This window comes from Salmo salar, chromosome 09 (genome assembly GCF_965601325.2).
Source record: "Salmo salar chromosome 09, fSalSal1, whole genome shotgun sequence".
NCBI classification, from domain to species: domain Eukaryota; kingdom Metazoa; phylum Chordata; class Actinopteri; order Salmoniformes; family Salmonidae; genus Salmo; species Salmo salar.
The window spans coordinates 29,632,279-29,658,435 of record NC_138299.1 but is presented as its reverse complement, the minus strand read 5'-3'; the positions used below and the strand labels follow the sequence as shown (position 1 = coordinate 29,658,435).

The window sequence follows — 26,157 nt, the reverse complement described above, 5'->3', positions numbered from 1 at the left end:
AATTATTTTACAGCAACCTGGCATGAAGTAATTAAACTGACAGTTCACAAATGAGTACAATCTGAGCAGAACTATAGATTTGCAGTTATGGTGCTGAATAAGGTAAGTCAACGCTATTGTTGAGGAACTACTCAAACTTTTATAAGGAATACAGCCGAATAAACCATAGCTACTGGACCTGAATTATTTTATTGTTCGTAGTTTTGTTTGTGCATTTAAATCAACGCAGATCAGCAGATGTAGCTAGAGATTCCTACACACTTGACGCTCTTTCGACAGGAAGTGAAGCACGTTAGCTGGCTTAGTCTGATTTTGGCATGATGCAGGTTAAACTTGAAACAAACGACACTTTCTTTTATATTGGACATATATATCACCTATTATCACTGATGGCCGCTTTGGATATGCACAATTTACAAATGGGCTCATTTGGTTTTGGCGGACATCAATAAGGTAACGGTGCTAATATCAGCTAGCTAGTTATTTACAGGGATTTTGTTAGGTGACGCCTGGAGAGAAGAGCCCGTTTTGACGCCGACGACGTTCGTTAGCTATGCTAGTCTGCTTGCTAATTAGCTAGTGTACTTACTAGTTTGTAGCTAGCCAACTAACGTTACGTAGCCACCCGTTTCGGTTGTTTTGGAAGCTTCTCTGATTTATAACTGTATTGGTAACCCAAGTAACGTGTTGCTTGAACTGAAGCTAGCTTGTTGGCTAACGTTGATGGGGGGTCAATGAGCTTGCCAAGTTAGCTAACTAAATTAGCAAGCCTAGTTAGCCAGCTAGCTAACTTGCTAATTTAGCTATAGCTAACGTCATCTAGCTAGCTAACGTCAAAGAAGATGCTGATATCTGATAGACTGTCCGTCTCTACCATCTAACCTGTATTAAACATTGTAATAGAATGTTGGGTATTAGCAAAAGTCGTTTATCTCTTTGTAACAAGCAAAATCTGGAGCTCACTGCATTGTCAAAAATCAATGTTGATCTGTTATTCCAGTGTAATGAAAGTGTCCTACTGATAACTTTCGGATGGAGAACCATTGCCATCGGAAAGGTACAGAGTTATCGCAGCACATTCTGAAATCACTGACTCACTTGTCTGCCTTGCACCAAGAAGTCAGATGCTCCCTGTCTAGCTAGCTAGCTACGTGGATTAACGCTACCAATAAACTAATATCTCGAGGACAGATTCAATTTTGAGAGAATTTTACTTCTGGGTAACCGAGACTACAAAGAAACTGTGTTCTTTAAAGGGCATATGTTTAATGTGAATTGACCGTACATACATACCCCAACCAGAAACCATGGATTACAGGCAGCAGCCGCACTGAGCTGAAGGTTAGAGCTGCCGCTTTCAAGGAGCGGAACTCTAACCCGGAACCTTATAAGAAATCCCGCTATGCCCTCCGACGAACCATCACAGGCAAAGCATCAATACAGAACTAAGATCAAATCGTACTACACCGGCTCTGACGCTCGTCGCATGTGGCAGGGCTTGCAAACCATTACAGACTACAAGGGGAAGCACAGCCGAGAGCTGCCCAGTGACACGAGCCTACCAGACGAACTAAACTACTTCTATGCTCGCTTCGAGGCAAATAACACTGAAACATGCATGAAAGCACCAGCTGTTCTGGAAGACTGTGGTCACGCTCTCCTTAGCAGATGTGAGTAAGACCTTTTAAACAAGTCAACATTCACAAGGCCGCAGGGCCAGACGGATTACCAGGACGTGTACTGCGAGCATGCGCTGACCAACTGGCAAGTGTCTTCACTGACATTTTCAACCTCTCCCTGTCCGAGTCTGTAATACCTACATGTTTTAAGCAGACCACCATAGTCCCTGTGCCCAAGAACACTAAGGTAACCTGCCTAAATGACTACCGACCCGTAGCACTCACATCTGTAGCCATGACGTGCCTTGAAAGGCTGGTCATGGCTCACATCAACACCATCATCCCAGAAACCTTAGACCTACTCTAATTTGCATACCAACCAAACAGATCCACAGATGATGCAATCTCCATTGCACTCCACACTGCCATTTCCCACCTGGACAAAAGGAACACCTATGTGAGAATGCTATTCATTGACTACAGCTCAGCGTTCAACACCATAGTGCCCTCTTAGCTCATCAATAAGCTAAGGACCCTGGGACTAAACACCTCCCTCTGAAACTGGATCCTGGACTTCCTGACGGGCCGCCCCCAGGTGGTAAGGGTAGGTAACAACACATCCGCGACGCTGATCCTCAACACAGGGGCCCCTCGGGTGCGTGCTCAGTCCTCTCCTGTACTCCCTGTTGACTCATGACTGCATGGCCAGGCACGACTCCAACACCATCATTCAATTTGCCAATGACACAACAATGGTAGGCCTGATCACCGACAACGACGAGACCGCCTATAGGGAGAAGGTCAGAGACCTGGCCGTGTGGTGCCAGGACAACAACCTCTCCCTCAACGTGATAAAGACAAAGGAGATGGTTGTGGACTACAGGAAAAAGAGGTCAGAGTACGCCCCCATTCTCATCGACAGGGCTGCAGTGGAGCAGGTTGAGAGCTTCAAGTTCCTTGGCATCCACATCACCAACAAACTAGTGTAACCGATGTGAAATGGCTAGTTAGTTAGCGGTGGTGCGCGCTAATAGCGTTTCAATCGGTGACGTCACTCGCTCTGAGACTTGAAGTAGGGTTGCCCCTTGCGTTGCAAGGGCCGCGGCTTTTGTGGCGCGATGGGTAACGATGCTTCGTGGGGTGTCAGTTGTTGATGTGTGCAAGGGTCCCTGGTTCGAGCCCAGGTTGGGGCGAAGAGAGGGACGGAACCTACACTGTTACACTAGCATGGTCCAAGCACACATGAAGAGGGCACGACAAACCCTATTCCCCCTCTGGAGACTGAAAGGATTTGGCATGGGTCCTCAGATCCTCAAAAGGTTCTACAGATGCACCATCGAGAGCATCCTGACTGGTTGCATCACTGCCTGGTATGGCAACTGCTCGGCCTCCGACCGCAAGGCACTACAGCGGGTAGTGCGAACGGCCCAGTACATCACTGGGGCCAAGCTTTCTGCCATCCAGGACCTCTATATCAGGCGGTGTCAGAGGAAGGCCCTAAAAATTGTCAAAGACTCCAGCCACCCTAGTCATAGACTGTTCTCTCTGCTACCGCAAGGCAAGTGGTACCGGAGCACCAAGTCTAGGTCCAAGAGGCTTCTAAACAGCTTCTACCCCCAAGCCATAAGACTCCTGAACATCTAGTCAAATGGCTACCCAGAGTATTTGCAGTGCCCCCCCACCCCGTCTTTACTCCACTGCTACTCTCTGTTGTCATCTATGCATAGTCACTTTAATAACTCTACCTACATGTACATACTACCTCAAATAACCGGTGCCCCCGCACATTGACTCTGTATTGGTTTTTCACTGCTGCTCTTTAATTACTTGTTACTTTTATCTCTTAATCATATCTGTATTTTTTTAAACTATGTTGTTGGTTAGGGGCTCATAAGTAAGCTTTTCACTGTAAGTTATACCTGTTGTATTCGGCGCATGTGACTAATAACATTTGATTTGGTTACGTCTTCCAATTGTCACTGGTGGTCAGGGATTGCAGGCTTTTGTTCCAGCCAAGCACACTACACAACTGAATCAGTTTATCAATGTTGATCATTAAAAGCCTGCACACCCTGTAGCTTTCCAGGACCAAAGTTGGTGATTCAGCATAACATACTATTTTGCTTATATTGGGATTTCACATTTATCAATAAGTTAGGCTATGTTTGTCTGGAAAATGTTATCTGGAATTAGCTGGAAAATGTGTGTTTATAATGTATTCTTTAATAACAATTTGTCTCTTTCTCTTTTTGCATGGATACATGTATCCAACGTATGGATGGCCTCATATCCACTCAATTTTTGACGGGCAAAGTTTAGAGAGACAGCAGGGCACATATTTCTGCATCAAAGAAGGACTCTTTGCCAACGGACTTTGAAACATGCCCTTGCCATTTGGCTTAAAACTCAAAAGAACTCGAAGGTATACAGTCTCAAGCAAGAGCTGTCTGGTCACTCGCATTCAGCTACTCAATAGTGAATTTGTTGAGTTTACGCTTTCTGTGGAGAGCACCGGCCAGGAATGTTTGGAGGCAGTTGCACAGAGACTGGAGTTAAGAGAGGTATGTATGCTCAAGCAAAACAACTAAAACACTGATTGTTGTCCTTTGTGTTTGTGATTACTCATCTCAAGTGGGTGGCCTTTCAGGCTAAAGTTAGGCTATCATGGCCTATGAGCTGTTCTGCGACAGTCCTGTCATTATAAAACAATCAGGTATATCAGAAACCTAGAACGTATACTATTGTCTTGAGGGTATGGAAAGAATAATTAGTTTCAGCCAAAAGCATTCCACATGGACCGAGTCATTATTCAGTCACGTAGGTATAGTAGTGGTGATACACTGTGCCAAACATGCACAGGTCAAGTGGACACAACTCTGCTAGGGACACACAGGGGACACACCCATGCTGTGATTCAGTATGCATCAGAATCTGACTCGGATGGCTTCTCCATTCGTTTGGATTTTGTCCAAACTGTGAAGCCTAGACTAGGGGATAACCTTGCTTGTCCATAAATCCCTTTTTTAAATAATAATATACACATACCGTTGAAATGTTTGGGGTCACTTAGAAATTTCCTTGTTTTTGAACAAAGAACTTTCTTCTGAAACTCATCAGTCTATTCTTGTTCTGAGAAATGAAGGCTATTACATGCGAGAAATTGCCAAGAAACTGAAGATCTCATACAACGCTGTGTACTACTCCCTTCACAGAACAGCGCAAACTGGCTCTAACCAGAATAGAGAGAGTGGGAGGCCCCAGTGCACAACTGAGCAAGAGGACAAGTACATTAGAGTGTCTAGTTTGAGAAACAGACACCTCACAAGTCCTCAACTGGCTGCTTCATTAAATAGTACCCGCAAAACACCAGTCTCAACGTCAACAGTGAAGAGGCGACTCCGAGATGTTGGCCTTCTAGGCAGAGTTGCAAAGAAAAAGCCATATCTCAGACTGGCCAATAAAAATAAAAAATTAAGACGGGCAAAAGAACACAGATAGTGGACAGAGGAACTCTGCCTAGAAGGCCAACATCCCGGAGTCGCCTCTTCACTGTTGACGTTGAGACTGGTGTTTTGTGGGTACTATTTAATGAAGCTGCCAGTTGAGGACTTGTGAGGTGTCTGTTTCTCAAACTAGACACTCTAATGTACTTGTCCTCTTGCTCAGTTGTGCACTGGGGCCTCCCACTCTCTCTATTTTGGTTAGGGCCAGTTTGCGCTGTTCTGTGAAGGGAGTAGTACACAGCGTTGTATGAGATCTTCAGTTTCTTGGCAATTTCTCGCATGGAATAGCCTTCATTTCTCAGAACAAGAATAGACTGAGTTTCAGAAGAAAGTGCTTTGTTTCTGGCCATTTTGAAACTGTAATCGAACCCACAAATGCTGATGCTCCAGATACTCAACTAGTCTAAAGAAGGCCAGTTTTATTGCTTCTTTAATCAGAACAACAATTTTCAGCTGTGCTGACATAATTGCAAAAGGGTTTTCTAATGATCAATTAGCCTTTTTAAAATGAAAAACTTAACTAACACAACATGCCATTGGAACACGATGTAGATATTCCATTGAATATCTACCGTTTCCAGCTACAATAGTCATTTACAACATTTAACAATGTCTACACTGTATTTCTGTTCAATTTGATGTTATTTTAATGGACAAAAAATGGCTTTTCTCTCAAAAACAAGGAAATGTCTAAGTGAGCCAAAACTTTTGAACGGGTGTGTGTGTGTGTGTGTGTGTGTGTGTGTGTGTGTATGACAGCTGAATTGCGTATTACAAAAGCACATAACAAGCTATAACACATACAACGTAAGTTAGTGGATTGAGGACTTGAAGTGGTCATGCCGATGGCATTGAGAGTGGAGGAACTTCGGGCATGGATGGTCACGCAGGACCATTAGTCAGTGAGCAGTCAGATCAACAGAAAGACTATAGGACAGGGCACTGAAATAAACCTATGGCCACACGGTTGCAGTGTGCAATCACACTGTGAGCCTTGTAGGTCAACTCCAGATTCAATGTTCATTGTGTGATGCACACTGCTCCACTCCAGCAGACATTCACAAGACTGGACAGGGAGTGGCAGCAACACAGCAGCCTGTACCTTTCCTTTGGGCTTGTGGGTCAAGTTGAATGTTTCAGATGAGTAAAAGCTATGTGTACTAGTATCGACATGTTTATGAGGAAGGAAGCACAAACATGTTAAGTCTTCTATAATTTAGCATAGGAAATGCAAGGTAAGCTATTGTCATTGTAAGCCAGAATATACCATATTACTTTCATGTAAAGATTTCACATTCCCCTCATCTTTCAAAAAGAATCTGTGCTTCCTGTTTCCCCCATTAACGCCCCACATTTCCTTTCCTCCCCACACCAGATAACGTACTTCAGCCTGTGGTACTTCAACAAGCAGAATCAGCAGCGATGGATTGACCTGGAGAAGCCCCTGAAGAAGCAGCTGGACAAGTACGGCCTGGTGCCCACTGTCTACTTCGGGGTGGTCTTCTACGTGCCCACCGTGGGCCAGCTGCAGCAGGAGATCACCAGGTCAGATATACGCTTAACACAGAGGGACATTAGATACTCACTCAGGCTGCTTCTCCGGCTAAAACTAGACACTCTCACAGGCCAAAACGTTGTCTCCTTCATCTATTCCCTGGTTAACTCTAAGCCACATAGTTCCCACCATATTGATTTTATTTATCCATTCCTATTGGATCAGTCAAAGGGAGTGAATGAGGGGAGAAGGGAATGGAATGTAAGGAATGGAATGCATGTGTCCTACATGCCAGAGGATTTGTCATATTCAGTACCTTAGCAGAGAATTCCAATATTGCCTTAGTTACTCCTCAGTATCATCTTAGTAATGCGTACTGAGCAACTCAGTCCAGGACTATAGGTTTTCCTGTGTGTGGTCACCCACCACAGTATGACATCACATCTCTAACTGGCCGTTTGAATGGAGGGGTCAAACCAAGTCATGTTTGTCATCTGTTCCCACCTTGAGATTAACCAACTTTCTCTACCTCTCTACAGATATCAGTATTACCTCCAGTTAAAGAAGGATGTTCTGGAAGGCAGAATCCCTTGCTCCATAGAACAAGCCATCCGTTTGGCTGGATTGGCAGTGCAAGGTATACATGTGAATACGTAACACCGGCTCTGAATGTGAAACTCAGTACACTCTAATCTACTGATAGAAGACTGAGGATCACCACCTGTTCAAACTGTGGTGACAGGTCAGGTCCTGCCATAAGGAGCCACAGCAGGTGTTTTTGCACCACACTCACGCACACTGCTGTCATGGCCTGTTGTAATTTCCACACCTCATGTTTTATTGATCCTGAGGCTGTTGACGGTGCATCAGGAGTGATGTCGTTAAGAGTATGGTCTCAAGGATCATTACTGAATCTCGACTCGGGACTCGTCGGGTGTCTCATCATTGGATTTCAAAGCGTACCTAGGGAAAATGGGTATTTTAAACCTGAATATTTTCAGTTGGTATTCAAGAGAACATAATTGTTGTTTCATTGTACTTGTGAAATACAATTTTCTATTATCCTAACCTTGTTTCTATAAAAGCCTGGTAAAGCACTTTATTTTGGCTTTATTGAGCTTTTCACAAGTCTGTTAATGTAGGACACTGTATATAGATTTTTTCTATTGTTTTATTGACTGTACGTTTGTTTATTCCATGTGTAACTCTGTGTTGTTGTTTGTGTCGCAGTGCTTTGCTTTATCTTGGCCAGGTCGCAGTTGTAAATGAGAACTTGTTCTCAACTGGCCTACCTGGTTAAATAAAGGTGAAATACACTTGTATAAAAGGAACCTTACCAAGCCCATACCAACCAATAAACTGGCCTCCAATAAACTGGTCTCCAGCTTGACATTTCCGGGCTCACACATTTTCCCAGCCAGAAGAATCTCAAACACTACTGGCAAAGTTAAATCAGGCAGTGCAAGTTACTGGCCTGGGTGTTAACATAGCACAGCAACTGAGATCACTTACTAGTGCAACCCAGGTCCAAACTTCTGCTGCCCAACTGGCATAGCAAGCTAGAATAAAATATCATCCCATTAATACTGAACGTTTTGAGAAACCTCAAGAATTTGCTGACTTAAAAATGCAAAGTTTCCTTTTGGTTTTTGCTTGGAAAATGAATTATTTTTACCTAGCTGCTGAAATTAGGGCTGGTGGGGGCCTGGCCGGGAGGGCCGTAGCTGTTTACCTAGCATGGCTAATGCCTGGCATACTCAACATAATTGTGAACATAGCTGGTGGGCAGACTGAGATTGCTGGTAACATTGGACCACTCCGGTTTCAGATGCTAAAGCAATCCCAAACGGGTTTCCTGCTTTTCTCAAATTAGCCCGCTTTGTCATTGTATACTGCAACCTCTGAAAAAGCATCACGCCATTTTGAAAATCCATGCACGCTTTCAGTCTGCCTTGCACTAATTGCAGAAATAGACACATTACGGACTTTGACCTATTTAAAGAAAAGCTATCTGGTTTTTAAGTCAGGTTTTCACTTCTGTTCACTTCTAGGAAAATATTTACTGTACTGTTATTTACATGTATTCATCCAGTCTACAAAAAATATGATTCTATTTGATTATTTTGTGTGTTTCAGCTGACTTTGGAGACTTCAATCGTTATGATTCGCAGGAGTTTCTTCAGAAGTTTGTGCTGTTTCCTATCGTAAGCAGTTTTATTTATTTTTGACTTTGCAGCTCAAAGTTAATGTTTTCCGTCATGTGTTCATGAATGCACAATGTAATCTGTGTTTCCCCATCTCTTTACAGGGATGGATCCAGGATGAAAGAGTACTGGAAGAGGCCACTCAGAAGGTGGCTCTGCTTTACCAGAACTACAGGTGAGAAACCTTCAGATGTTCATCTGCCTGATTTTTTTTTTTTTTCCATCCGTGGAAAAGAAGACATGCCTTTCATTCTCCACACAACCCCCCCCTTCATATCTCCTGAGGCTGACATACACAGTGCCTTTAATTGATTCCAGGTTCCATACATGCATTGGGCAGTCCATGGTGCATCTCTCTTATCTGTCCCCAGTTAGCAGGCCCGCCAGGGTTCCTCAGCTGTTATTTCCTGTCAGGTAGATGGATGAAAAGGCCCGAGCTGGGGCTGGCCTGGCACTAAGCCTGCTCACTCGTCCAGTCCAAGGCCAGCTGGTTTTCATCCCCCCCATCCCTTCATCCCAACCTGCAGGTTTCCAGCCTTCTGCTCATCCCCCATATGGGCTGTCTGGATAGATGGATAGCTGGAAAGAGCTGTTTAGATTCATACCTTGGCCCTGGCTACAGGGGAGGTAGGTGTCAGTGGGTTCTGAAGGTGAGCGGTGAGGAGTTGACACTTGCCTTGTTGGTCTGTATGAAATGGTTTCACTGCTTTGTGTGTCAAACGAGGTGTGGTGAGACAGATGAACTGAATATGGAGGTGATGGGGGATAGAACATAGCAGCAGCTGATCATGCTGGTTGTTGAACTAGACTGACAGCGGTTCAGTTTGCTGAGATGAAAGGTGTGAATATGCCATCAATTATTTTTCAGAATGTGACCAAGGTGTGTCTTTGTACTCTCTGTTTGTGCTGGTTAATGGATGCTGGTGTCTCCGTGTCTGCCTGCGTTGGAAATGTATATGGTTTATGTTAACTTCTATTGCCATGTGTATGTTTCTCTCAGGGGGTTGCCTGCACCAGAGGCTGAGGTGTTGTACATGCAGGAGGTGGAGAAGATGGAGGGCTATGGCCAGGAGAGTACCCCAGCCAAGGTGAACAACTACACCAAACTACAGTACCTGCTCCCCCAAAGCCTCACTGTACTACTCCATTGCTATATCAAATACAATTTGTCATATGCGCTGAATACAGCATATGTAGACTTTACCATGAAATGCTTACTTACGAGCCCTTTCCCAACAATGCAGAGTTAAAAATAATGAAAAATTGGCTAAATAAAAAAGGAAGTTGTAACACAATAAAATACGATAACGAGGCAAGGAGTACCATTACCAAGTCAATGTGCAGGGGTATGAGGTAATTGAGGTAATATGTTCAGTACCAGTCAAAAGTTTGGACACCTACTCATTCCAGGGTTTTTCTTTATTTTTACTATTTTCTACATTGCAGAATAATAGTGAAGACATCAAAAGTATGAAATAACACATATGGAATCATGTAACCAAAAAAGTGTTAAATCAAAATGTATTTTATATTTCAGGTTCTTCAAAGTAGCCACCCTTTTCCCTGATGACAGCGTTGCACACTCTTGGCATTCTCTCAACCAGCTTCATGAGGTAGTCACCTGGAATGCATTTCAATTAACAGGTGTGCCATGTTTTAAAAGTTAATTTGTGGAATTTCTTTCCTTAATGCGTTTGAGACAAAAAGTTGTGTTGTGACAAGGTAGGGGTGGTATACAGAAGATAGCCCTATTTGCTAAAAGACCAAGTCCATATTATGGCAAGAACAGCTCAAATAAGCAAAGAGAAACAACAGTCCATCATTACTTTAAGTCAGTCAATCCAGAAAATGTCAATAACTTAGAAAGTTTCTTCAAGTGCAGTCGCAAAAACCATCAAGCGCTATGATGAAACTGGCTCTCATGAGGACCACCACAGGAAAGGAAGACCCAGAGTTACCTCTACTGCAGAGGACAAGTTCATTAGAGTTATCGGCACCTCAGATTTCAGCCCAAATAAATGTGAGTAACAGACACATCAATATCAACTGTTCAGATGAGACTGCGTGAATCAGGCCTTCATGGTCGAATTGCTGCAAAGAAACCACTACTAAAGGACACCAATAAGAAGAGACTTGCTTGGGCCAAGAAACACGAGCAATGGGCATTAGACAGGTGGAAATCTGTCCTTTGGTCTGATGAATCCAAATCTGAGATTTTTGGTTCCAACCGCCATGTCTTTGTGAGACGCAGAGTAGGTGAACGGAAACATGGAGGTGTGGGGGTCCTTTGCTGTTGACACTGTCAGTGATTTATTTAGAATTCAAGGCACACAACCAACATGGCTACCACAGCATTCTGCAGCAATACGCCATCCCATCTGGTTTGCGCTTAGTGGGACTATCATTTGTTTTTCAAAGGTACAATTACCCAAACACACCTCCAGGCTGTGTAAGGGCTATTTGACCAAGAAGGAGAGTGATTGAGTGCTGCATCAGGTTACCTGGCTTCCACAAATACCTGACCTTAACCCAATTGAGATGGTTTGGAATGAGTTGGACCACAGAGTGAAGGAAAGCAGACAACAAGTGCTCAGCATATGTGGGAACTCCTTCAACACTGTTGAAAAGCATTCCTCATGAAGCTGGTTGAGAGAATGCCAAGAGTGCACAAAGCTGCCATTAAGGCAAAGGGTGAGTACTTTGAAGAATCTCAAATTCTGTAGTAACTTCTTTGGTTACTACATGATTCCATGTGTTATTTCATAGTTTTGATGTCTTCACTATTATTATACAATGTAGAAAATAGTAGAAATAAAGAAAAACCCTTGAATGAGTAGGTGTGTCCAAACTTTTGACTGGTACTGTATGTAGATAGGGGTAAAAGTGACTGGGCAATCAGGATGGATAGATATTATAATGTCATTTTTTTAAATGTAACCTTTATTTAACTAGGCAAGTCAGTTAAGAACAAATTCTTATTTACAATGACGGCCTATACTGGCCAAACCCGGACGACGCTGGGCCAATTGTGCGCCGTGCTATGGGACTCCCAATCACGGCCGGTTGTGATCCAGCCTGGATTCGAATCCATAGTAACACCTCAAGCACTAGGGATAGAAGTTTTTCAGGAGCCTTTGCGTCCCAGACTTGGTCCCAGGCGCACCGTGCGGTAGCAGAGAGAACAGTCTATGACTTGGGTGGCTGTAGTCTTTGATAATTATAAGGGCCTTCCTCTGACAGCGCCTGGTATAGAAGTCCTGGATGGCAGGAAGCTCGGCCCCTGTGATGTACTGGGCCATATGCACTACCCTCTGTAGCGCCTTACGGTCAGGTGCCGAGAAGTTGCCATACCCGGCCAGTGATGCAACCGATCAGGATAATCTCAATGGTGCAGCTGTAGAACTTTTTGGGGATCTGGGGACCAATGCCAAATCTTTTCAGTCCCCTAATGGGGAAAAGGTGTTGTCACGACCTCTTCACAACTGTGTTGGTGTGTGTGAACCATGATAGGTCCTTAGTGATGTGGACACCAAGGAACTTGAAGATCTCGACATGCTCGACGTGAATGGGGGCATGCTCGGCCCTCCGTTTCCTGTAGTCCACGATCAGCTCCTTTTGTCTTGCTGACGTTGAGGGAGAGGTCTCACTGCCATAGGTCTCTGACCTCTTCCCTATAGGCTGTCTCATCGTCATCATTGATCTCCAGTTCTAATGATTTTCTGTCAATACCTCTATTTGAACTGGATCGAGGAACAAATCATTTTTCAGTTAAAAAAGCAGCAGATTCTGGTGCTGATGTTTTGGAATATATTCATAAAAGGATAAATGTAGACCATCCAGCACACACAGAACAAACAGGGCTCTGTGAGGTCCCCATTTTTCATTTGCTATAGGTCTTCAATTTAATCTTCTTTTCTATTTCCATTCCCACAGGACAGCCAAGGCACTGATATCCTCCTTGGGGCCTGCCTGGACGGCATCTTTGTCAAGCACAAAAACGGAAGGCCACCCCTTGTATTCAAGTAAGGCTGAAAATAATTGTTTATTTTTAAGCATAATTAAATTTTTACATTTTTGACGCTAATACCCCAGTCCTGCAGTATGATCTGCCTCTAAATATGAGCTGTCTGAATGAATCATGTCTGGTATTTGTGTGTCTGAAGCCTGTAGCAATGACTGCATATTGAGTCTGGTTCAGTCCACAGCTAGCTAGCTACTATTCTTAGATGGCGTGGAGGTCTCTTACTATTTTCAGATGTGATGTTCAATAAATAGGGCCAGGGGGGTTCCTGACCATGTGACCTGGCAAGGAGAAACTAGGCCTCAGGTCACATGATCAGGAAAACCTCCTGACATTCTATCATTGTTTCCCAACTCCTGTACACCCAACAACACATGTTTTTGTTGTAGGCCCTGAAAAACTCACCTGATTCAACTCATTGGGGGTTGATTATTAGTTGACAATTTGAATTGAATCATGTTTGCTGTTGGGGGTAATTGAGTTGGGAAAGACTCATCTATATAATAACTGAAACCTTCAATTTTACCAAGAGGAAGTCTCATTTTGTGTAGAATATCCTAGTCTAAATGCTACTAGCAGTGTTGAATGTAGACACTTCTCTTACTATTGAATCATATGGTTTCTATTTACGTCACTACCCTCCCACAGTCCAGTTCTAAATGTGACCACTGCCATGCCACTGCCTCATGCTCTCGCCCCTCTCTGTTTTTAATTGGCTGTGTAGGTGGAATGAAATTAACAACATGACTCACAATAAGTCTTTCTTTGCCCTGGAGCTGGCCAACAAAGAGGAGAGCATGCAGTTCCAGACCGTGAGTCTCAAACCACTGCCACCACCACACACTGCAATGATCCTCTTCCCATTAAACACATGGTCCTTTAATCACACAGTGCATGCGGTGGGAATGTGTATTAACTTTTCAAGGTAAACACGCATGTATGTGCGCTTGTATGGTGGTAACTAAGTCCCATGCCGCTGGCTAAAGCCCCATGCAGTTTGTTAGCAGTTGATGTTATTCTTTATTAACACAGACCCCAAAGCAAATCAGGGGGAGGAAAATCAATTTATTTGAGAAGGACGGATAATAGATGTTATGCTGGGAGGTAGATGGTCATTCTCCCCTGTCCTCAGTGATGCTCTCTAGTGATTCTCTCCTGTGATTATCTCTCCAGAACATAGGATCTAGTTTTATAACCCAGCCCTAGACTGTGGTTGACCAATTTCGAAGTCCCTGGGCCAATGGCCAAATAACAAGTCTCCTATTTCAGACTCACTGTATAGACAAATTCCTCCCATGTCTCTGACCCATTGATAAATAATTCCCTATTACAGAAAAACCACTATTTCCATTGATTGTTCATTCTATTGACTTCTCGTCCTCATGACCTCTTGTACTCTGTCTCTGCGTTGTGTATTTATCTTTGAAATATTCATAGAAGTTGTATTTGGGTTGGTGAATAAGTAGTGGACCACCACGGTGTACTGAATGTCTTAAATTGTAAATGCTTTCTTTCCCCTCTACAGGAAGACATGGAAACCTCCAAATACGTGTGCCGGATGTGTCTGGCCAGGCACAAGTTTTACAAGATTAACAAGAGCAGCCTGTAAGTGTGTCTCTCTCTTAATGAGTCTAGCCCAGTTCCTGTGTATGTGGAACTCTCTTTGCGTGTGTGTGCTCTCCTCATTCCTGTCCCCTCTTCTCTCCAGAGAGGAGTCTGACCCCCCCATTCGCCTTCTGAGGGCTCCCAGGAGTCCATTCTCACTCTCTCCATTCCTCTCTTTCCTTTTCTGCCTTGTAACAACTCTGTCCGCAGCCACCCGCCTACAGTACAGGTCTCCTTCCCTAAAAACCATCCAGAGCCTCCAAAACACCCTAGCTACATTTAAATGACGTGCACCAATAATAACCAATCCTCTCCTCACCACTTTTGAAACATTTTGTGTTTGGGCGAGGAAAGATGATGTATGTAACAGAAAAACGTGAGAAAAGGAGTTCTCTCCTGGATACTGCTCCCGTCTTTCATTGTGATGAAGGGAGATTTCATTTAACAGAGAAGAGTTGATCTGAGCAATTCAGCCGAGTCCCTTTCAACTTCAAAGAAAGGCTTTTTTGTTTTTTCTACCTGTTTGTTTCATTGTTGTTTTTATGTTCCTGTTCTCAGCCAAACCCAGCCTACTGCTGTGAAACCAGTGCAACGGCGATCCTCCACCAGGATGTCTCTGGTATCCCGACAGTGAAACACAAACACACATATGCTTTCTCTCTAAAACACATGCTCGCCCTCTGATCTATGGCCTGTGAAATGCAGTCCCTGGCCAGTGCTTCAGCACACTATTAGATTTGTATGTAATTCCAATCTGTTGGGCTGCATTAAGATCATGTCTGTAGTAACTGAATGCTGTTGTTTGATCCCTCTCTGTGCAGCCTAAGACCCCGGCCTACATGATGCCTCCGCCACAGATGCCCTACAATGGCCACTTCACTGAGCCTTACACATCCTCACAAGGTACTTATAGAGTCTGACCTCACCAAGATCACTGGTGTTTCACCCAAATTGAATCTTTATTTGAGCTTAGTCATGCAACAATGCTTTGATTGTTGGATTATTTGAATGGGTATGTCCATCCTAATACTGTAGTTCTAACATGACCTTTTGTCTTATCTCTCTCCTATCTCTCAGACAACCTGTACATGAACAGTCAGCACGGCTACTACTACCACTCCCAGACCAGCCTGGACCGCTTACCACTCGAGTACGGCAACAGTGGCGGTGGGAACGGGCAGCTGCGTAACGGCAGCGTGTACAGCGCCCACAGCACCAGCTCCCTCACCAACCCCCAGCACTACATGCAGCCCTCGCCCATGTCCTCCAACCCCTCCATCACAGGAAGTGACATCACCCGGCCCGACTACGTGCCCTCGCACCGCCACAGCGCTCTCATCCCCCCCTCCTACCGCGCCACCCCGGACTACAATACAGTCATGAGGCAGAAGAACCAGGGAGGAGGGATGGTGCACGCCCATGAGCACCGCCAGAGCCACTCCATGAGGAACCTGAACATTGGGAACTCGTACGCCTACAGCAGGCCCGACCCCCTGGTCTACAGCCAGCCTGAGATCAGAGGAGAGCATGGTGGAGGAGGAGCGCACCACCACTACCCCTTCCACCTCAACTCCAGCTTCCACAGCCCCTCCCCATACCCCTACCCCACGGAGAGGAGGCCGGTGGTGGGGGCGGTCAGTGTGCCCGAGCTGACCAACGTCCAGCTGCAGCAGGCGCAGGAGTACCCTGCGGCCAACATCATGAGGACCCAGGTGTACCGCCCTCCACCCCCCTACTCATACGGAGCCCACACGCGGCCCGCTAACAGCACGCCAGACCTGTCTCACCACCTGTACGTAAGCAGCAGCAACCCGGACTTGATTACCACGCGGCGCGTGCACCACTCTGTCCAGACCTTCCAGGAGGACAGCCTGCCTGTAGCCCACTCCCTGCAGGAGGTATCTGAACCCCTGTTCATGTCTGGACCCCCACAACACCACCCCCACCAGCAAAACGCACACAAACGCAACTCCATCGAGATCGCTAGCCTGGCTTACAGCCTGGAGGGCATGAGGGTCAAGGACACCCCCCTTCTGGCCCCGCATGGACCCTCCTCAAGCTCCCAGCTCAACATATTCCTGGAGCGGACCAAGTCAGAGGACGGGGGAGAGGGGAAGGAGCACGTGCGCTACGGCCACAAGAAGTCCCTGTCGGACGCCACCATGTTAGTGCACAGCAGTGAGGAGGAGGAGTTTGAGGATGAGACCGGACGCCACACCCCCCAATCCCACGATGCACTATTGTCTGGGTCTGACCCGCAGCAGCTTCTAACCAATCTGGGCCAGATTCCCCTGGAGCCCCCGCCCGCATATCCCATTGTCTCCCCCCTTGACCCTGTCTTGTCTGGCCTACCGGCCTATCAGATGCACACACTGATCCAGGAGGCGGAGCCGGTGTACCTGTTGGCGCATGGGCAGCCTATCAGGATGGTTCCCTCTGTGTCTGACGGTGACATCAGTGGGCAGAACAAACAGAAGGCCAAGAAGGACTTCATCAAGAAGAGGCCCGTGTCAGACGTTCCTGCTGGGAAGAAACCTATCGATGGCCTGCCTCCTGCCGTGAGACTTGCGCCCTCTCTTCCGCCATAGTAGCCTTTGTTCCATCATAGTAGCTCCAGTTTCCGCTGCCTCACTCGCTGTAAAACATGTCTGTGTTTTTAGTGTAGTTTTTTAAAAGTACATTTAATTACAATATTTGACTAGAGGTGTCGGTGTGTATTTCGTAGTTCAAGGAACAGCTGTTACCCAATCTTCATGTCATGGAGACTCTTCTTAATTTCTTTGTCAGTTAAGGTCATTTTTTCCTCATAGCTAAGATGTCTGACATTTGAATGATCTTATCATTTACACCACAATGTCACACAACACGTAGTGGAATGTCCCAAAGGCCATTTCAACCAATATCAAACGCTCTCTGTTGGTAAGGTGACAGGAATGTGGCTGGCGACCGCAATAGCTGGTCCGGTCGCATTCCACGGAAAGGCACGACCAGGCTATGACGTTTCTGTCCTTCCCCCTCATTTCCCTCTCTGACACTGTCAACTTCACTCACTCCCTCTCTCCCTGTCCTCTGTAACACCAGGGCATGAAGAAGCGGGCTGAGCTGAAGAAGATGGGTCCTCTGAAGGTGGCAGCCCTCAACGGCCTGACCCTGTCCAGGCTGCCACTGCACGAAGGGGACAAGGACGAGCCTGAGACGTCCTCCAACGACGAGAGGGTAGGGACTGGCATTGCTCTAGACTGGTGTTGTCCCTTTAACACTGTTTACTGAATGGGGTTTATTTTATGCTTCGTTTTAGGAGGAACCTGTTCAACACCTCTTGTGTGTTTTGGTTTGCAGCTAGAGAGACTGGTTTTGTAACCACCTATGCGCATAGGCACTGTAGTATTTTACATGAACAGTATTATAGAGAAGGTTTGCTCTAGGGGTGGATACTGTAATGTTTTCTCTAAAATCTAGACATTGATACTGCTTTACATTTGCAGAGTTTAGGCATGTTGTTTAAATGGATTTGATTGCCAAACAGAATATCATGCAGACAGAGTAATGTTTTATCCAAATGTTATTGTCTTGCATCTATTGCAGAACATAAGACTTAGTTGATGGAGCTCAGAACAGTACGTTATTTAAAACGGAACAAAAAGATGTTGAATGGTAGTGATGTAATAGAACAGTTCTACCAGGATAATATTGTCCTACTTTTTTATATCGGTTTTAGTTGAAACTCCTGAATGTGTTAGTTGGTGCACCATTTGTTTGTTCAATCCGAATTCAGATACTGCTACGCTGTTTCCAGCTATTGTTAACTCAAAATGACACAACGCCTAGGTTCCAGTTTACCAACGTTTACTTCACCGTATTACCACTGTACATAGTCGCCATCACACTCCAGGCCAGGTCCATCTCCAGTGACACTTCTTCACAGGCGTACTAATCAGAGTGATAGCACCGTAATAACAGCAATGTAGGGGAACTTAACAGCTATCAGGAAAATGTACTTTATTTCTTGCAGAGTTACTCACAACACTGTAGCATTTCAATCATTTTATACCTACCGGAACAATTCCAGGTCTCTGTCATTAACCCTTGTCTGTGTGTCTCTCTCTCAGTGTAAGGTGCTGGAGCAGCGTATGGAGCAGGGCATGGTGTTCCAGGAGTACGAGCAGGTGGCCAAGCGGCGTCCGGCAGGCGACTGCAGCATCGCCCAGCTTCCCGAGAGTGGCGAGAGGAACCGCTTCCAGGACGTGCTGCCCTACGACGACACGCGTGTGGAGCTGGTGCCCACCAAGGAGAACAACACTGGCTACATCAACGCCTCACACATCAGGGTAATGGACACACTAATACCCTTTTCACAGTACCATGCCGACCCGAACCCTACCATGCTGGCTTGGATATTTTTTCCTCGCATTGTCTTTTCCTGCATGGTTCCAGCATTTTATGGTGGATGCGTAACTAGTCCAGAGTAGTATGGCTTTGCTCGGCTCCATAGTGCGAACCAACCCAGTGAACCGACAGTGATAGCTAGAAACACAGACCTTCAGGTAACTGCCAAAATAAAGGAAACGCCAACATAAAGTGTCTTAACTTTTTAAGGTATAGGGGGCAGTATTTTCATTTTCGGATGAAAAGCGTGCCCAGAGTAAACTGCCTAATACTCGAGCCCAGAGTCAAATATTTGCATATTATTAGTATTATTATTAGTAGATTTGGATAGAAAACACTCTGAAGTTTCTAAAACTGTTTGAATGATGTCTGTGAGTATAACAGAACTCATATGGCAGGCAAAAACCTGAGAAAAATCCAACCAGGAAGTGGGAAATCTGAGAATTGTAGTTCTCCTTTTGAATCTCTATCAAAACTACAGTGTCTGTGGGGTCACGTTGCACTTCCTAAGGCTTCCATTGGCTGTCAACAGCCTTTAGAAACATGTTTCATCCTTCTCCTGGGCAGAAAATAGGAGCCCAGTCAATGAGTGGACTGCCTGGGACCAGTGAGTTGTTTACTGCGTGGGCACGTTTGGTGCACCGCTCCTTCTTTTTCCTCTGTAATGAATACGCTATTGTCCGGTTGGAATATTATTGACGTTTTATGTTAAAAAGACCCTAAGGATTGATTGTAAACAACGTTTGACATGTTTCTACGACCGGTAATGGAACTATTTGACTTTTCGTGTCTGGATTTACACTCGCGCGTTATGCCTTTGGATAGTGATCTGAACGCACGAACAAAACGCAGGTATTTGGACATAAATATGGAGTATTTCGAACAAAAATAACAATTCTTGTGGAAGTAAGAGTCCTGGGAGTATATTCTGACGAAGATCAGCAAAGGTAAGAGAATATTTATAATACTAATTCTGAGTTTAGTTGACCCCAGAACTTGGCAGGTATCTGTATAGCTTGCTTTGATGGCTGAGCTATGTACTCAGAATATTGAAAAATGTGCTTTCTCCGTAAAGCTATTTTAAAATCTGACACAGCGGTTGCATTAAGGAGAAGTATATCTATAATTCTTTCATTAACTGTTGTAAATTCTATCAACGTTTATGATGAGTATTTTTGTAAATTGATGTGCACTTCACCGGACGTTTTTGTGGGAATACATTTTCTGAACATCACGCGCCAATGTAAAATGGGGTTTTTGGATATAAATATGAACTTTATCGAGCAAAACATACATGTATTGTGTAACATGAAGTCCTATGAGTGCCATCTGATGAAGATCATCAAAGGTAAGTGAATATTTTAGCTGTATTTTTGGTTTTTGTGATGCATGTCCTTGCTTGGAAAATGGCTGTGTGGTTTTTCTTGTGAAGTTTATGTCCTAACATAATCAAATTTTATGCTTTCGCCGTAAAGCCTTTTTGAAATTGGACAATGTGGTTAGATTAACGAGAAGTTTATCTTTAAAATGGTGTAAAATAGTTGATTATTTGAGAAAATGAAATTATGAGATTTTTGCTGTTTTGTATTTCGCGCCCTGATATTTCACTGGCTGTTGATGGTGTGTACCGCGGCTGGGATGCTGGCGTCCCACGTAGCCCATAGAAGTTAACAGGGCGTTGGGCCACCAAGAGCCAGAACAGCTTCAATGCTCCTTGGATGGGGGCATTGTCATCCTATGGGGACATAGCCATGGTAGCCAAAATAATGGCCTGCCCAGTATTTTTTATACACGACCCTAAGCATGATGGGATGTTAATTGCTTAATTAACTCAGGAACCACACCTGTATGGAAGCACCTGCTTTCAATATACTTTGTATCCCTTATTTACTTGTGTTTCCATTATTTCGGAAGTTACCTGTACATACACCATACATTTATGAATGTCTTTGCTCTAGTGCAGTGTTTCCCAGGTTAGGGTTAACTTCCCAGAAATGCCTCCTCTCCGCTTCCTAAAAATGTTCTTCATTCCAGATTGACTGCTGATGGCTTAGGACTTTATGCAGTCATTGTCTCTTTGATAAGCATTTTTAAATAGTGAGTCAGGATGTTTTCAGCACTTTTATTTATATGACTGATCAACAAAAATGTCAGGTTCTCTCTTCAGCAGACATATATAGTGAGCAATATGTTTGGAACATCAAATCCCAATAAAATCACTGTTGAATTGCAATACATATAGAATTGTTAGCAGTGTAATACAGTGAGGGAAAAAAGGTATTTGATCCCCTGCTGATTTTGTACGTTTGCCCACTGACAAAGAAATGATCAGTCTATAATTTTAATGGTAGGTTTATTTGAACAGTGAGAGACAGAATAACAACAAAAAAATCCAGAAAAACACATGTCAAAAATGTTATAAATTGATTTGCATTTTAATGAGGGAAATAAGTATTTGACCCCCTCTCAATCCGAAAGATTTCTGGCTCCCAGGTGTTTTTTATACAGGTAATGAGCTGAGATTAGCAGCACACTCTTAAAGGGAGTGCTCCTAATCTCAGTTTGTTACCTGTATAAAAGACACCTGTCCACAGAAGCAATCAATCAATCAGATTCCAAACTCTCCACCATGGCCAAGACCAAAGAGCTCTCCAAGGATGTCAGGGACAAGATTGTAGACCTACACAAGGCTGGAATGGGCTACAAGACCATCGCCAAGCAGCTTGGTGAGAAGGTGACAACAGTTGGTGTGATTATTCGCAAATGGAAGAAACACAAAAGAACTGTCAATTGCCCTCGGCCTGGGGCTCCATGCAAGATCTCAACGATCATGACAATGGTGAGGAATCAGCCCAGAACTACACGGGAGGATCTTGTCAATGATCTCAAGGCAACTGGGACCATAGTCACCAAGCAAACAATTGGTAACACACTACGCCGTGAAGGACTGAAATCCTGCAGCGCCTGCAAGGTCCCCCTGCTCAAGAAAGCACATATACATGCCCGTCTGAAGTTTGCCAATGAACATCTGAATGATTCAGAGGACAACTGGTGAAAGTGTTGTGGTCAGATGAGACCAAAATGGAGCTCTTTGGCATCAACTCAACTCGCGGTGTTTGGAGGAGGAGGAATGCTGCCTATGACCTCAAGAGCACCATCCCCACCGTCAACATGGAGGTGGAAACATTATGCTTTGGGGGTGTTTTTCTGCTAAGGGGACAGGACAACTTCACCGCATCAAAGGGACGATGGACGGGACCATGTACCGTCAAATCTTGGGTGAAAACCTCCTTCCCTCAGCCAGGGCATTGAAAATGGGTATTCCAGCATGACAATGACCCAAAACACACGGCCAAGGCAACAAAGGAGTGGCTCAAGAAGAAGCACATTAAGGTCCTGGAGTGGCCTAGCCAGTCTCCAGACCTTAATCCCATAGAAAATCTGTGGAGGGAGCTGAAGGTTCGAGTTGCCAAACGTCAGCATCGAAACCATAATGACTTGGAGAAAGATCTGCAAAGAGGAGTGGGACAAAATCCCTTCTGAGATGTGTGCAAACCTAGTGGCCAACTAAAAGAAAAGTCTGACCTCTGTGATTGCCAACAAGGGTTTTGCCACCAAGTACTAAGTCATGTTTTGCTGAGGGGTCAAATACTTTTTTCCCTCACTGTACGTATCCGCACCCAAGTATCGTGCTAATATCGTATTGTGAGTGGCATGCAATGAATGAGATGTTTCTGTATTTCAATTTCAATACATTTGCTAAAATGTATACAAACATGTTATTACTTTGTCATTTTGGGGAATTGTGTGTAGATGGGTGAGATTATTAGATTTTTTTTTATCCATTTTGAATTCAGGCTGCAACACATGTGGAATCAGTCAAGGGGTTTGAATACATTCTGAAGGCACTGTAAATGCTTTTACAGTGGTTGAGGTCACTAATAACTATATCTCTCCTCTGGCGTTTCCTAGATCACGGTGGGCGGAGACGAGTGGAGGTACATCGCTTCCCAAGGCCCTCTCTCCAACACCTGTCAGGACTTCTGGCAAATGGTGTGGGAGCAGGGTGTGGCCATCATTGCCATGGTTACAGCTGAAGAGGTGTGTGTGTGTGTGTGTGTGTGTGTGTGTGTGTGTGTGTGTGTGTTACACTGGACTTTATTATGTTTGTATGTCCATGGTGTGTTACTGTTATTGCATGACCTCAGATCTAGGATACTGCCCTGTAATCAATAACATTACCCTTTGACCCTGGCAAACCTTTGGCCTCTAACCCCTTTGCAGGAGAGTGGCAGGGAGAAGAGTTTCCGCTACTGGCCACGGCTCGGCTTCCGCCACAACACAGTGACGTACGGACGCTTTAAGATCACCACACGCTTCAGGACGGACTCAGGCTGCTACGCCACCACAGGCCTGAAGATAAAACACCTGCTGACGGGCCAGGAGCACACTGTGTGGCACCTGCAGTACACAGACTGGCCCGACCACGGCTGCCCTGAGGACTTCAAGGGCTTCCTCTGTGAGTGGATCAGTTGGAGTAAAGTGTATTCAAACCAGGAAGTCCATTTAAGAAATCTCTATTCCAAGGGAGAGCAGGTCAAGAAGGCAGTTCCAGTCAAAGTTAAATGAGTGTTCAGTGATAAATTGAGATTTTGTTGTAAAAGTCTATTTAGTTTGGTTAATAGAATCAATCATTCTCTTATTTAAATGTTTTCCCCAGCGTACCTGGAGGAGATCCAGTCAGTGAGGAGACACACCAACAGCACCAGCGACCCAAAGAACACCAACCTGCCTGTGCTGGTCCACTGTAGTGCTGGAGTGGGCCGCTCCGGGGTGGTCATCCTCTCTGAGGTCATGATCGCCTGTCTGGAACATAACGAGGTAAACACCTAACTAACGTCTACATGTATATTACCATTACATTACTGGGCTATGTAGAAGGCCTAAAAATGAATAATGTCGCCAGGATTGAACCCTAGTCTATTCCATCAGGAATGTAGGTAGGCATTGATTACTTCTCACCACAGTTTAGATCAATAACCAATCCAATAACATACTCCTTTTATAAACCCCTGTCTGTGGCCTGTTTCCACCTCTTTCCTCCAGATGCTGGACATCCCGACCGTTCTCAACATGCTCCGGCAGCAGCGTATGATGATGGTGCAGACCATCTCACAATACAGCTTCATTTACAAAGTTCTAATCCAGTTCCTCCGCAACTCCAGGCTTATCTAAGTGCAAACCTCAGCCCCACTCAAAAATTTGTTTCGGGGCACGAGGTACCAATATTCTCCAAGTTTCCTCAATGCTCATGCCAAACTTCAGTGCGTTGGAGCAACTGTGGCCTCTGGCTCCAAAAAGGGCGGTGCTATCAGATGGCCCTTTTTCAAAGTATTAATGGAGGTGAGACTGCAACCTGAGGAAAGGATCACAGGACTGTGTGTGTCCCACTTAAACAGTATTATTGAGATTTCACTGTGGAGTTTTTACACTAAACGATTACAGACATGAAACGCAGCACTTTTTCAGTACAGTACCTAGCTATATATAGTGAAACCATGTTGAAGTTGCAATTAGAATCTAAGTCTGATTTTTGCATATCAATATAATTACAGATCATTTTTTGTTGTTGATTTTTCCGATGTGCACGCTGGATGACGTTTTTTACAATGAAGGACTTGACTAATGTTTTGATTTAGAATTTAGAAGGAACTTAAAATCACTCTGATTACGTTGGACTGCTGTTGTCTGCTTGACTGTGGAAGATGACAATGGTTACTTTTAAAACAAAATCTATCTTTGGTGCAGTGCACTTGCATCTGAGGAGTGTAGAAGTGTTGCCATGTTCCCCCTATGGTGGTTTAGGATTTCTCCTTTGCTCTTCTATTTGACCTAGTAATAGGCCTAACACTAAGACCATTATTTTGATTCACAAGAGGAGTTCATTTTATGTTACCCACATGGTACCAAAAACCCCACTTTGTGGAAACCTGGGTCTTTGTAACCAAAGAGCTGTTGTCATTCAATAGCCACACACATGTTGAGTTTTTCAGGTGTCCACCAAATAATATTTACTGTTAAATACATATAACTTATGAAGTTGTCAAGTAAGCTTTATTATCTAAATATGATAAATCATTAGAATAACTTTGTTTACATATTGGGAATTTTTTTATTCTTTTAACATACACACACCAAATTATGAAACACAAGCGCTGTATTTTTTAATTCTGTAAAGTAACTGGAAGAGGTGAAAAGCCACCGGGGTCTGCCAACTTGGATGGAAAACTACTGAGGATAATAGTGGACGATATTGCCACTCCTATTTGCCATATCTTCAATTTAAGCCTACTAGAAAGTGTGCCCTCAGGCCTGGAGGGAAACAAAAGTTATTCCCCTACCTAAGAATAATAAAGCCCCCTTTACTGGCTCAAATAGCTGACCAATCAGCCTGTTACCAACCATTAGTAAACCTTTGAAAAAAATTGTGTTTGACCAGGTACAATGCTATTTTACAGTAAACTAATTGACAAGACTTTCAGCACTCTTATAGGGAACAAGCACAGCACTTATACAAATGACTGATTGGCTGAGAGAAATTGTGGGGGCTGTTTTGGTAGATTTCAGTGTGGCTTTTGACATTATAGATCATAGTCTGTTGCTGGAAAAATGTGTTTTGGCTTTACACCCCCTGCTATATTGTGGATAGAGTTACCTGTCCCAACAAAACACACAGGGAGGTATTTAATGGAAGCCAATCCAGGTAAAATCAGGAATTTCCCAGAGCAGCTGTCTAGGCCCTTTTACTTTTTTTTTTCAATCTTTACTAATGACATGCCACTGGCTTTGAGGACAGCCAGTGTGTCCATGTATGCGGATGACTATACACGTCAGCTACCACAGCGACTGAAATGACAGCAACACTTAACAAAGACCTGCAGTTAATTTCAGAATGGGTGGCAAGGAATAAGTCCTAAATATTTCAAAAACTGAAGGCATTGTATTTGGGACAAATTATTCACAAAACCCTAAACCTCAACTAACCCTTGTAATGAATAATGTGGAAATTGAGCAAGTTGAGGTGACTAAACTGCTTGGAGTAACCCTGGATTGTAAACTATCATGGTCAAAACATTGATAAAACAGGAGCTAAGATGGGGAGAAGTCTGTCCATAATAAAGCGCTGCTCTGCATTCTTAACAGCAAAAACGACATGTGCGCAACCATGGGGCAAAACAGATGAGGTTGGCTTAGATTGTTGACATGCAAACTATATATTTTGTCTCCAATGTTTATTGAAAACATAAATACATTTGCACAATGA

The 26,157-nt window shown here is 44.3% G+C and overlaps 1 protein-coding gene across 4 annotated transcripts; it reads left to right on the top strand.

The window, feature by feature from the left end:
- Positions 1–12: 12 nt before the first annotated feature.
- LOC106611157 (tyrosine-protein phosphatase non-receptor type 21-like) lies at positions 13–26,157 on the top strand. 4 transcript variants are annotated; one of them, XM_045723561.2, is made up of 19 exons: positions 13–102; positions 3,939–4,180; positions 6,498–6,667; positions 7,157–7,254; positions 8,754–8,821; positions 8,926–8,996; positions 9,822–9,909; positions 12,755–12,843; positions 13,567–13,654; positions 14,368–14,447; positions 15,006–15,066; positions 15,269–15,350; positions 15,525–17,005; positions 17,529–17,663; positions 18,557–18,775; positions 22,806–22,934; positions 23,118–23,352; positions 23,554–23,714; positions 23,940–26,157. In XM_045723561.2, the coding sequence occupies exons 2-19, from the start codon at positions 4,001–4,003 to the stop codon at positions 24,066–24,068; spliced, it is 3,564 nt and encodes a 1,187-aa protein (XP_045579517.1). In that variant the 5' UTR covers positions 13–102; positions 3,939–4,000; the 3' UTR covers positions 24,069–26,157. The 4 variants fall into 4 exon arrangements, with proteins under 4 accessions (XP_045579517.1, XP_045579515.1, XP_045579516.1 ...); XM_045723559.2 differs by lacking the exon at positions 13–102 and adding an exon at positions 173–453; XM_045723560.2 differs by lacking the exon at positions 13–102 and adding an exon at positions 173–453 and having other exon boundaries at positions 3,934–4,180.